This window comes from Rousettus aegyptiacus, unplaced genomic scaffold (assembly GCF_014176215.1).
Source record: "Rousettus aegyptiacus isolate mRouAeg1 unplaced genomic scaffold, mRouAeg1.p scaffold_m13_p_10, whole genome shotgun sequence".
Lineage (NCBI taxonomy): Eukaryota > Metazoa > Chordata > Mammalia > Chiroptera > Pteropodidae > Rousettus > Rousettus aegyptiacus.
Window position 1 is genome coordinate 132,162 of NW_023416285.1, and position 12,355 is coordinate 144,516.

Consider the following 12,355-nt stretch of genomic DNA (forward strand, 5'->3'; position numbering starts at 1 on the left):
CCCCCAAGGAAGGCCCTCCACACACCTGTCCACTCCCGACTCAGACATGCTGGGGCCCTCAGGACTCCTCGCCCATCCAGCTACCCATCAGCCCCTGCCCCTCATGCCTGGCCAGCCCCCACACACTGCCCCTGCCCCAGCCACTCGCCGTCTGGCCTGGAAGCTGGACCACCCTGCCTGGTCAGTAGCGGCTTATCCACAAAGCGGCCACAGCCACTGGGGGTGCCCTGGGCCACCCTGCCGTGCCCTGGGTGTGCTGGGCCCCCTGAGGCCCTGTGGCAGCTATGGGACTCCAAGCACAGGCACAGCAAGGTGGCCAGCACCTGCCCTTCCTCACGCCCCCGCTCCCTCAGCCTCTGGCCGTGGGCAGGGCCCCTGCACCGCCCCCACAGGTCCAGGAGCGGCTGGAGGAGGTGGCTGCCCCTGAGCGTCCTGCAGCGTGGCTGGGGCTACGGGGGCCTGCGGGCCTCAGGGGCAATCTTGCAGGAGGGGGGCACAGTCTGCCACCGGGCTCTGGTCCTGGATGGAGGGGCCGGCGCGGGCCTCGGCCTGCAGGCGCCGGTAGGGCGTGTGGAAGGTGAGCACCAGGCAGCAGCTGAAGACGGTGCTCAGGCCGGCCATCAGCAGCGCAGGCACTGGGGAGATGCGGCCAGCTCTGCCCAAGGCTCGGCCTCGTGGGGCCCGGCATGGCCATGGAGCCAGCAGAGCCCCAGCTGACCCCCCACGATGACGCAAAGGGACCAGGCACCCATCTTGCCCCAGGCCCCACCCAGCCCCGAGGGTGCGTCCGTAGCTCCAGTCACCTGCGGCTCCCGGGGCCGCCCCGCCCGCTGCCACCCCCCACTCCCCTTCCCTCTGTCTGTCTCTGCCTCTCGGGCCCCTTTCATTTCCTGACCTCATTTCAATGTCGAGCTCGGGATCCTGCCTGTTGCCCTCTGACCCCAGCCCTGCCCACCTAGGGCACTGACAAGGGCCCACGGAGGGGGTCTCCCCGGACGCCCTGACCCCCTCACCTGGGCCTGGGGGGGATCGGGGGGCTGGACACTCACCCTGCCAGTCCAGCGGGTCCTGGCCATCCCGACAGGTGGAGAAGGACGGCTCCGCACGACGCACAGCCAGGGAGGTCAGCAGCACCATTGTGAGCGCGCCCTGGGCCTGCCTGGACAGCGCATGCGCTCAGCCCCGTCCGGCCACACTGGCCATCGGGGCGGCTGTCGGTCCCAGGCCTCAGTCCCAGGACGCTGTGGCTCTGGTCAGCACCGCCACGGCAGCACGCGGCAGGAGCCAGAGGGCGAGGGCCCTGGCCTGGGGCGGGCAGGGGAGGGGAGGGATACTCACCCCAGCACGAAGACCAGGCCCACGGCCGCACCCTCGCCCACCGGGAAGGTGCACTCGACCGCCAGCTCCATGGCAACGGGAGCGACAGAGAAGCCGAAGAAGCCGAGCAGCGAGCAGATGGCGGCCAGCGCGGCCGTCTGTCCCCGCAGCTGGGATACCTGGGCGGTGAGCGCAGGAGACGGCATCAGGCAACCCACAGCCCCGCGCTGGCGCCGCCGGGCCCGCCAAGACCCGTCCCCGCGAGACCGGTCCGCCCCGGCAACGGGGCCTGGAGCGCCCGAAGTCTGCACCGCTGGGCTGCCAGCCGCGCCTGCCGAGGCGCCCAGGCCCACCCCTGCGGCGAGGTCTCGGCTCTAGGGGACTCACCAGGGCGAAGGCCACGCAGACCACAGAGGTCAGGCAGAAGCCAACCTTGACGACTTCGGTGAAATGCTTGGTCCGGTCCACATACAGGCCAAGCGCCAGCGCCCCCAGGATCCCAAACACGATGAACAGAGCCCCACAGAGGCCCGCAAATTCCTGCAGAAGAGGTCAGGGTGCGGGGTCGTTGGGCACTGTGCTCCGGGGACCCAGCAGGCGGCGTTGGAGGTCCACGGTCACCTGTGAGCGCATGGCGCAGTCCTGAGCACTGAGCCTCAGATAGGACCACCCTGCACCGCTGGCTGTGCGCAGGGCTAGGGGTGGCCCGCGGCCCCTGGCGCTGCCTCTGCCCTGTGTCGCCAGCCCGGGGAAGTCAACAATTGCTAAAGGGAAGGGCCCCTCAGTGCCTCGTGCCCCTAAAGGGCACACCAGGTCCAAACGCCACCCCTGGGCTGATGCCACACAGCAGAGGGCACAGCCAGGCCCCCTCTGCACTTCCGCACAGCAGAGGACGACCCTTCCCCAGACACTGCAGGGTGGGGCCGTCCTGGGTGCAGCTGGGAAAGACCGCGGGAAGCGCCTCATGAAGCCCCGGTGTCCCCTGGGCGTGCGGCCACCACACTGCCTGCAGACTGCGTTTGGCCTCTGACACTCTTCACACACGGCATTGTGACAGCGTACGTGACAGGAGGCTGCCCTCCCCAGGTGTGGAAACCAGGACTCGGGGTGCTCGTGGGCCACTCCGCAGCCTGCGGGGTGACAGGGTCCCGGGCCTCGTCCTTGCTCGGCGGGGACAGGGCCTGCACTCACGTCTGAGTAGCCGTTCACACAGAGGACCTGCTCCAGGAGGACGGAGAAGCTGGAAAAGATGCCGATGCCGCCCCCAAAGCACACGGCCAGGATGACGTAGGCCTTGTTCCTGGCGAGCTGCAGGGGGGGCCTGCTCAGACCAGGGGGCCGCCCAGCGCCCGGCCCCGCTCTCCCGGCCCAGGCCCCACAGAACCAACCAGCTTCAGCCCATCCAGGAACGACTCCGAGGTGGAGTGGGCGGCCCCAGCAGAGGGCGGGGTGGGGGGCACGCTCTCCCAGAGGCACGCGCTGGCCAGCAGGCAGGCAAGGCCGGCAGGGATGATGTAGACGACCATCTGGGGAGAGGGTGTGCACACATGCGTGTGTGTGCGTGCACGCGCAGGCCCTCGCGGACACATGCACACGCCCGGGCCCCTCACGCTGCCCCCTCTGCTGGCCACCCCCAGGGGGACGCGGCTGAGCCTGGGCCTGGCCTGGCTGCCCTGCTTCGTCTGGAACCCCGGCTTTCAAAACATCGCCCAAGGACGACTCCACAGTGACGGCCTTGCCTGAGCCTCAGCCACAGCTCCAGACGCACCCGTCCAATTGTCACTGGACGCCCTCTTCCCACCTCCGTGGATGACCCCGATGGGCACCCCCAGCACAGCCGCAAGCCCCCCTGTGCCTGAGCCTGCACCCCCCTCCACCTGAGCAAGCCCCGGCTCCCTGCTGGACGTGCCTGGGCGGTTCTGCACCAGGACGAATTGCTCTGCCTCATAGACACCCCCAGGCTTTTCCTCACGCAGATGCCAACCACCCAGCACCAGGGCGGACGCCTCTCTCCACCCGCCCCTTGCTCAGCTGACACAGGGGCCCCGGGCTGCAGCCCCCACACCTCAACCTTGCTCCCATCTCAGGACCTTCCTCTGCTCGTCCCTCGTCACCCTCCATGGCCCTCCCCAGATGCCCTCCTGCTCCAGCCTGCCATCCTGGTCCCTAGGACCCAAAGCTGAGGAGGTGCCTGGTACTTGCACACTTGGAGAAATCCTGTGTGCACCTGGTGCACTCGCCCATGTGGCCACACTCACACAGATAGGTGTGGACATACTCATACATGCCTGAGCCCACCATGCATGCACACAAACATGCTACATGCATGCACGCACCCGCACAAACACCACACGTTTGCATGCGCACTGCACACAAAACACACATGCCCACGCGTGTGCACTCAGCACATGCGAACACACACGTGTGGGTGTGCCCCGCGAGTCCCCTCACCATCAGGGTGATGTCGTCCTCCTTCTTCACCAGGGCAGGCGACAGCACGTTGGCCGCCAGGATGCCCAGGGGGTTTGCTGGATGGGCGGACAGACGCACATCAGCTCGGCCACAGCCAGGCCTGCTCCCCGGCCCCCCGGTGGAGCCCTCCACCCTCCGCGAGCTGGGATGCCAAGGCGCCCGACCGGAGGAGCCCAACGGCCCCACCCCGCAGCTCACACATCATGCCGATCGTGTTGGCCATGGCTCGCTGGTGCTCAGGAAACCACAGGGCAGCCAGCTTGGCCGGAGAGGAGATGACCAGGGACTGGGCCAGGGCACAGAGGCTCTGCCCACCCATGAGGAAGGCAAATGGGTCCTGGATGCCGACGACCATGCTGGGCAGGGCACGGAGCAGGCTCCCGGCAAAGTTCAGCCACGCACACAGGATGGTCTGTGGGACGAGTAGGGAGCACTGCTGGCCAGCCTGGACGCCTGCCCGGCACAGCCACCTCCCTGCCGCCCGCCCTGTGGCCCTCCCTGCCTGGGCACTGCCCCCCGTCTGCGGAGGAGGTCACAGCTCTCGAGCCCAGGCTCGGGAACCCTGCCCTGCCCCAGAGCGGGCCTGGTGTGGGGTCGAGCTCACCGTCCAGCGGAGCCCGACGGAGTCCAGAGCCCAGATGGCCACCACGCCGAACGGGATGGACACCACGAGGTAGACCAAAGAGAGCCAGTTGATCTGCTCCGTGGAGAGGAGGAAGTGCCGGGCGATCGTGTCGGCCACGGGCGCGAAGCTGAGCCACAGCTGAGGGATACGCCTGGCGTCAGCCCAGGACGGGGACTGCAGGCCCGGCCGCCACCCCCGTCCTGGGCGCTACCAGCTGCCGTGGCGGCAGGGCCTTCGCCCGACACCCCCGACGGACGCTGCTGGGCCGGGGCTCAGAGGCCCGCCTGGCCGGGGACCGGCCTCCTCCACGCAGGCACGGTCCCGGGGGCCGATGAGGGCCAGCAGCCTGGCCAGGCTGAGCCTCGGAGACGAGGCCCGAGCTGTCGGCGCGGGGACCTCCGTGCCGTGTGCTGGGTGGCAGGTGGCGTGAGGTGGCACTGGCAGGGAAGGTGGTCACTGAGTGAGCTGGCGGCCCCGGCTTCCAGCTGCATGGACGGGCCAGGCAGAGAGGCGCGTTTGTGGACGCCGAGGTGGACACGGGCAAGGGGACAATTGGCGGAGAGCCACGAGGGGACAGTGGGAGCGACGTGGGGAGGAGGCGTGAGAACTCCATGTTAAACCGATCTGTCGCCAGAGCCTGCTCCGCGCTGCCCGGCATGGGGACCTGGCCGCCGACACGCGGCCAGACCGCCGGGACGACGGGGACGGGAGGGCACCTGCGGAGCGTCCCAGCACCCCGTCCCCTGTGGCCTCAACGCTGCACGCCACACCTGGCGAGGAAAACCAGTTTCAGCAGAGTCCCGGGATGCTCGGTCCCTCTCTGTCTCTGGGAGGAGACCGCGTCCCTGTCTGCGGGCCGATTCCTTCCCTAACAAACTCGCCCTCGTCCGCAACTCTGACGCACAGTCAAGGACCCTCACCGACTCGGCACAGGACTTGAGTGCCCACTTGGGCGGTTCACCCTGTCCTGCATCAGAAGGGGTGCTCTGAGGGGCAGAAGAGGCCCCAAAGGCACCGCAAGCTCAGTGATCAAGCCCCAGGTGGAAACACCTGGACTCTGTGGCAGCCCTGCCCCAGGCCAGCCCGACCCCGACCCCTCAGGAGACCCAGGTGGTGGGACGCAAGACCCCCGAAGCAGGAGCCATCTCCCAGCTGCAAGCACCATCGCGTGCTGGGAGTCAGCTCCCAGACCTCCTCCAGCAAACAGTGTGAACGGCGGGTCAGTGGGAAGGCTTCCTGGAGGAAGTGAGAAACAACTGGGCCCCAAAGGGCAGGCAGGCGCGGAGGAGGGAGGGGTTCACCAAGGCGTACTCTGGAGGGAGGCAGGAGGTGGGCCCGGCAGGACCAAGTCCAGGGTGTCACCAATCAGCGGTCAGGCTCGCTCCCAGTGTGAAGCGCCCAGGACTGCAGGCCCCTGCCCCAGGCCACGGCCTCTGCAGTGGAGGTCGGAGAGCCAGGCTTCCTGCCTCAGGGTTCTACCCACAAGCCCTCACATGACAGTGAGTTCACCCGCAGCCGCCAGCTCGTTGCTTTTCAAAGGGCAGAGCAGGGCAAGTCTCCCAGACTCAGAATAAGCCCCACGCAGCCCAGCGGCTCTGCCAGAGGGTCCGGCGGACGGACAGCCTGGGGCCTGTTTTCCACACCTGAGTGGAGCCCACCCCTCGCCGGCCTCTCCCTGTCCTTGCTCCTCCCCGGGGCCTGTGGCCGGCAGAGCAGACACAGGTCTGAAACATGCCGGGCCACGTGGGAGCGACGACTTGTGCCCGCTGCATGAGAACCCTCTCCGACCTGCCCCGGCCTCACCGCGGGATGCTCGTGCCACACCGCGGGGCCCTCTCTGGGCCACTTAGGGCCCATCCCAGACCTCACCTGGACCTGCTCCCCACAGAACCTGGAAGCGCTTGCCGCCAGCTCCAGACGGAGTCGGCGAGGGGCTCAGTGGGCTTGGCCAGGGTAAGCGTGATGGCCAGTGCTCACTGTGGTGGCCAGGGCAGGGATCATGGCAATTCTTGCTGGGATTTTTTGCTCCATGACGACTCGTGTATAAAGGGGCGTGTGCAGGACAGTGCCTTAGTGTCCAGGGAACTTCTCCAGGCCCCTTGGCACGCCCATCCACTCTCGGACTCATGGAGGCGGCTCCAGGGAGCCGAGGGAGACCCTTCTCTGCACCCTCAGACCACTGCACCCAAAGCCAGGACTGGGACGTCTGGACATCAGGACCTGGGGGCCAAGCCGCAGCTGCATGTTCCACATGGAACGGGGCTTCCAGAGTCAGGGCCGCCTGCTGCCCAGCAGGGCCGGCCCATCCATACCTGGCCTGTGAGCAGGGAAGGAAGAGGCATGCCCGGAATGATGTCCGGGAGGACGTCCCCGGGCGGGGTCTGGCCTTCCCACGCTCCTGGCCAGCCCAGCTCTCGGGCCTGCACTTCCTGACCAGCTGGCCCGACCTGCAGGGCCTGCCAACTTCGCATCATGTGATTACAGTGATTGTAGCACCCCAGGCTGCCGGGCCAGGCCCTGGGCTTCTGACTCAGCTCTGCAGGCAGAGAAGCGGACCCTGTGAGACAGCCCTGCAGTCCGACCCAGGAGCAGGTGGCCAGGTGAGGGCCAGGGGTGGGGAGGGTGGCTGCAAGCCCCTGAAGAAACTCCTACCTCCCTCGTAGAGAATTTAAATTGGGGCCTTGCCCGTAAAAGGAGTCATCACTGGAAATAACCTCCCGACAAGGCGGGGCGGACTTCTGGCTATTCCTGCGGACGACCCTCCTCCCCTAGAGGCCCGGGTGCCCTGCCCAATCCTCCCCTAGAGGCCCGGGTGCCCTGCCCAGCCTTCGGCGCAGGGCGCCGTCCACACCGCCGCCCCCCCGTCGGGCTCTCCTGCATGTGGGCTTCCCACATGTGCGCATGTAATTAAATTCGGCTATTTTATCTTGCAAATCTGTCTCACGTTGACTTGATTACTAGACCAGTCAGAAGAACCAACAGGGGTCAAAGAAAGACTCTCCCCCAGACCTCTCCAAGGAAGTAGGGGTGGCCCACCTGAGGCTGCGGAATGAGCAAGGTCCTCTCCCCGAGCCTCCCTGTATGGACAGGGTGGGAGAAGCGGGGCGCAGATCTGTGGGCAGAGCAGCTGGCAGCTCGGGGGTGAGTCTAGGGGAGAAGCAGGTTTGGGGGGCTGGGCCCACATAACTGGAAGACAAGGCTGTCACTGGCTGACCCCTGGTCTCTGGGCTGTGATGATGAACATGGCTGAGTCCCTGCCAGCAGTGGGGACAGCTCTAGGGCAGGCAGCGGGGGCACTGCGGACCCCAGCTGGGGAGCGCGGAGGGGCAGGGCAGGGCAGCCCCGTGCAGGGCCCGCAGGTAGGCAAAGCCCCTGCTAGGAGGAGGGGAGCAGGCTGGGGCTGGGGCTGGAAATGGAGGACGCGGGTCCCAGGTTTCTCAGAGGGAGCGGGACAGCTGGAGGGCGCCTTCTCAACTGTCCACAGTGACTCCTCCTACCCAGTCCTGTCTCAGGGGAGGGAGCCTTTTAGTCCACCCCAGGTCACAGGACCCGGCCCTGCGCGCGAGGACACACTAGTTCTCCCCGTGCAGCCTGGGCAGGAAGAAGGACGCCCAGATCCCAGATCGGAGTCTCCGCACGTGCGGAGGTCCCGACTCCGCCTCCCCATCCCATGCAGCCCTACTGTCCCTTCCGGTCCCGGTCCCGCAGACGCGAGCCCCGGAGCAGGCGCGCGTCCTGGGCGCACCTGGGCACCGCAGGGGCCGGGGCTGGGCTCCGAGCTGGGTTCGGGCCCGGGCCCGGCACCCCCACCCCCACCCCCACCCCTGGGAGCCCGGAACTCGAGGCGCCCGGCCCCTACCGTGGCATTGGAGCAGCTGAGCAGGCTCAGCACCAGCAGGAAGACCCAGCGGCGCGCGTAGGCGCGGTAGCCCCGCAGCGCGCCCAGGACCGGGGCGCCTGGGCGGTCCCCCGCCGGGCCCTCCATCACCTGCTGCTCCTCGGCCGGGCGCGGGCTTAGGGAGCGGAGTGCGGGCGGGGACCGCCCTCGGAGGTGTGGCCGGGCGCGCGGGGTCAGTCCCCGCCCCGACGGATGGGGTGTTACAGCACCGCCGGGTAGGAAAGGGACCCGTGCTGAAGTGAGACCCCACCCCTGTTGGCGGGAATGGAAGTGTCTGCCACAAAAACCGGGCTAGGGTAGCCTCGTGTGAGCCAAGCCGCGTCACGGCCTCTGCGTGGCCCCTGCGGCGGACACGCCCACGTGGGCGGCGGCTGGAGAGGGCGCTGCGAAGTCACTGCCCAGCAGAGGGTCCAGGTTGCCTGAAAGCGCTGTGAAGAGTCACCTTCGCTACCTCCGAGCCCCAGTTCCTGCCGTCCTCACAAGTCACGGGAACAGACAGGGGGCCGGCCTGGAAGAGGAGGCTGGGGTCAGTTTTCTAAGAGCCTCGGTTCCAGACCAGTCATTAGACTCTGCTCAGCAGGAAGCAGGAGCCAGCCCGGGTCGGAAGCGGTGCTGACACAGGAGGAGGAGGCAGGCCCGGGCCAGCCTGTCCTTCCACCCAGGGAAAGGACAGTGCCCAGCACTGAGCCTGGGGCCAGGCAGTGGGCAGGCGGCCTAGGCGCCCTGGGTGCAGTTTACAGCTGAGGAAGCAGCTGAGGCAGAGGAAGAGACGCAGGTGTCTGTCGGTTTGAGGAGGCGAAACCTGTGGGCTGGGAGGCAGAGAGGAGGGGCGTCAGCTCGTCTCTCTTCCCCGGGCACCTCCGCTGGCCGGCAGCCTCCTCTCCAGCTTCCTCCCACCCAGCAATCCACCTGGACATTTCCCCTCCCTGCTGCCCCAGTGCAGCTCCTCCCGAGGCCACGTGTGATGTCCTTGGGGTGGACATAAGTGGACGAGATGCTAGGCCTTGTTTTCGCTCCTCTCCACCTCTGACCCTCGTGCTGAGGCAGCTCGGCGAGGTCACAGGGTGCGAGGCAGCACACGACCATCGACGGCATCTCCGTCCGCCCACAGCGGGCATGCGGGAACGCGGACGTGCGCCCCTGCGCGTGCGATACAAGCGCGTGACACTCAGCACGCACACGCCAGTGAGCACAGGCGAAGCAAGAAGCGGGAGGAGGGCCGGGGGCCGCGCCGGCGCCGCTGTTGTGGCCGAGTTCTCCACGTGCGCTTTGCAGGGTGGTATTGTTGGGCGGATGGGCAAGATGCACAGGAATCTCTATTATTTCTCACCACTGCATTTGAATCTATAATTATCTCAAAATAAGTTTAGCTTTTAAAGCTCACGTGATCTGAAAAGCCCATTCACCTGGCAACAGTGACCTTTTCCACGCTCACATGCAGTGAGTTTTATTTAAATTATGGACGCATATCTTCAACATGAGCAACTCAGCTGTTCAGGTGTTGGATCCAGGCGTGACACCATCCAGGGAAGTATCACACCAAGCCCGGAACCCACTGGAACACCTGCCGGCCCAGCATGCCTGAAGACGTCTTTGAGAGTTCTCCTAACGAAAGACACCGACAGCTCGCTTTTACCTCTAGAGACTTGTTTAAAATCTCATTTGACACACAAAATTATGATGAAATCAATCTTTCAACTTCTTCATCTCCTCTTTACTTAACCAAATATGTACTCCTACCGGCATCCCAAGCCAACATTAATTAGGGCTTTTCCAGGCTAATGCGTCTTCCCTAGACAGCATCCTGCTCCGAGATTAACACCTGGACCTAAGGTAACACCTGCTTCGCCACAGATGGCGTGAGGGAGGGAGCCTCCCCTCATATGGTCCAGCTTCCTCCCCACCCAGTGGTCTCGGCCCCCACCGTCCCCTGGTTTTTCCTTAGTTTTGATCTTCTCCTCTCAAGGGGCTATCAGGAGCGGGGTCTGTCCACACCTGAGTGCCCGAAGCTGGCACATAGCAGTAGCACAGAAGCACGTGGGGCGGTGACCTTTCTGCCTGTGCCCCTCCAGGCCCCCGCTCCGGCCCATCCGCAGATTCTCCACCCGGTGCCCCCCATGTCCTGGGCCGGAGCCTTTGGACCTGGTTCCAGAGGTGCATTGCCCCCGCTTCCACACCATGACTGGTGCTGCTGCCCTCTGGGCCGCTGAAGGCCCAAGCGCCCTGACAGCCCTGGCAAGGTGCCGAGTCGGCCATCCGAGTCTGGGCACCCAGGCTCCTCAGAAAGGGTGGGGACCATCCACTGACAGCAGCTGACCACTCGCACTGGGACGTGAGCCCATGTCCATCGAGAGCGATGCTGCTGAAGGAGGCCTCGCTCGACTGGCCCCCAGCAGAGAGAAGCCTTTGGGGCCACCGCTCCTCTGCCTCCCACTGTCATTATCTGGGGAAGGCTAGCACCAGGGTCACATATACCCAGAGCTGTGGCCACACATGGCTGGCCCCCAGGTTGCTAAGGATTACAAAGTCCCTTCCCATCCCTACTGCTCGGACCTAGTCAGCCTGTTAAAGAAGTGGCAAGAGCCGATGGTCCCACGTGTGTGTGTGGTGGGGGGAGTGGGCATGGTGCGATGTCATGTCCAGTCTGTGAGAGAGGGGGAGGGAGACGGGGGAGGGTGGCGGAGACCCAGCGTTGTGCGTGTCCTGCTGTTCTCCTGTTTCATGTCTGCGTCTGGGATGCGATGGGCACCTCGAGTGTCCAAGATGTGTCATGTACAGCCATCTGGCTTTTTGTAGGTGTGGTGTGAGATGGGTCTCTGACTTCTGTGTATATATTGGTGAAATGGTCGTCTAATTTTTCTCTCTGAATGTAAAAAAATGGGCTTCTAATTCTCCGGCATGTCGTGTGTGAAGTGTGTCCACTCTGCGTGTGTAAAGGGTGTCATGTGTGAAGGGAGTCCACTCTGCATGTTTCTGTTGTGAAATGCATCTGTGTCAAGTCAGAAACTGGGAAGGGTCTAGATTTTGCTCTCCTTGCAAACTAGCAAGGGCGCCTACAGCCCCCTCCTGCACGGCACACACAGGGCACACGGGCCCTGGGCCACAGCAAAGAGCATGTCACTCGCGGGCACTGCGGTGCCTTGAACCACTCACTCCAGCTCGTCTCCACACGCATGCAGGGGCCATCTGCGCATGCAGAAGAATGCCCCTGAAATCAGGACTGCTGGGGCCCACCCCATCTTGCCCTACAGGGAGAAACCTTCCCTCTATTCTGGGGTTCTTCTCTGAGGAGAGGACAGGTACCCCCTTCTCCTGTCTGCCCCTCAATTTCTCACACAAACGCTCTGAACATGGCTGCCGATGACCTCGCTCTGAGGACCTGGACTTGCAGCAACAGAAACACAAGGTATTTGTGGAGAACTGCTTCCCAATAGGATCTAGTCTTTAAAAGTATTTTGAGATGGGTGTCTCATGTCTTGTGGACGACCGTGGCACCATGAATCTTTTAGCATGGAATTCTGAGGTAGAAAGTATCGTGTGTGACATGTGTTTCTATTTGTGTAAAGTGGGAGGGTATCTAACTTTTTTCTCCATATAGTTGAAATTACTACCTCATTTTTCTATTGTGTGGTATGAAATTTTGTGTATGGTATGAGATAGATACCAAATTTTTGTTATATAGTGGAAATGGGTGTCTCGTGAGTGTGTAAAGTGAGGAGTATCCATTTGTGTGTGTGCTGTAAATTGAATATCTAACATTCTGTATATTGCATGAAATAGATATTCCATTGTTTTCATATGTATGGTGGGAGAGGACATCTAATTTTTCACTTGTGCTTCTGAGATAAATACGTTTTCTGTATGGTGTAAAATATTTAGGTATACCTGTGTGTGTATTTATCTTATGAGTTGGTTATCTAATTTTATATTTTTCCCATGTGAATAAACATGTAGTACTTTCATTTTTTATCAGTTCTAAATGTTTTGTAGTTTTTTTGTAATTGCCTTTTTAAAATAACAGCTTTATTGAAATACAATATTCA

At 63.6% G+C, this 12,355-nt stretch overlaps 1 protein-coding gene across 1 annotated transcript; it reads right to left on the reverse strand.

Annotated features, from left to right (window-relative positions):
- Positions 1-498: 498 nt before the first annotated feature.
- On the reverse strand, positions 499-8,614 carry SLC49A3 (solute carrier family 49 member 3). The gene is made up of 10 exons (XM_036227352.1): positions 8,274-8,614; positions 4,394-4,552; positions 3,988-4,201; positions 3,769-3,845; positions 2,706-2,843; positions 2,509-2,625; positions 1,705-1,857; positions 1,339-1,496; positions 1,050-1,155; positions 499-635 (listed from the first exon to the last, which is right to left on the reverse strand). Exons 1-9 carry the CDS (start codon positions 8,397-8,399, stop codon positions 1,125-1,127), a joined length of 1,173 nt encoding a protein of 390 aa, XP_036083245.1. The 5' UTR covers positions 8,400-8,614; the 3' UTR covers positions 499-635; positions 1,050-1,124.
- Between the last annotated feature and the right edge of the window lie 3,741 nt (positions 8,615-12,355).

Bases quoted from the DNA above. Each gene is read 5' to 3' on its own strand.
- SLC49A3 (XM_036227352.1), bottom strand. From the start codon at position 8,399: ATGGAGGGCCCGGCGGGGGACCGCCCAGGCGCCCCGGTCCTGGGCGCG. The intron at 3,846-3,987 runs GTGAGCTGCGGG...CCGCCCATCCAG, and splicing joins CAACACGATCGGCATGATGT to CAAACCCCCTGGGCATCCTG. The intron at 2,844-3,768 runs GTGAGGGGACTC...CCCTCTCCCCAG, and splicing joins AGGACGACATCACCCTGATG to ATGGTCGTCTACATCATCCC.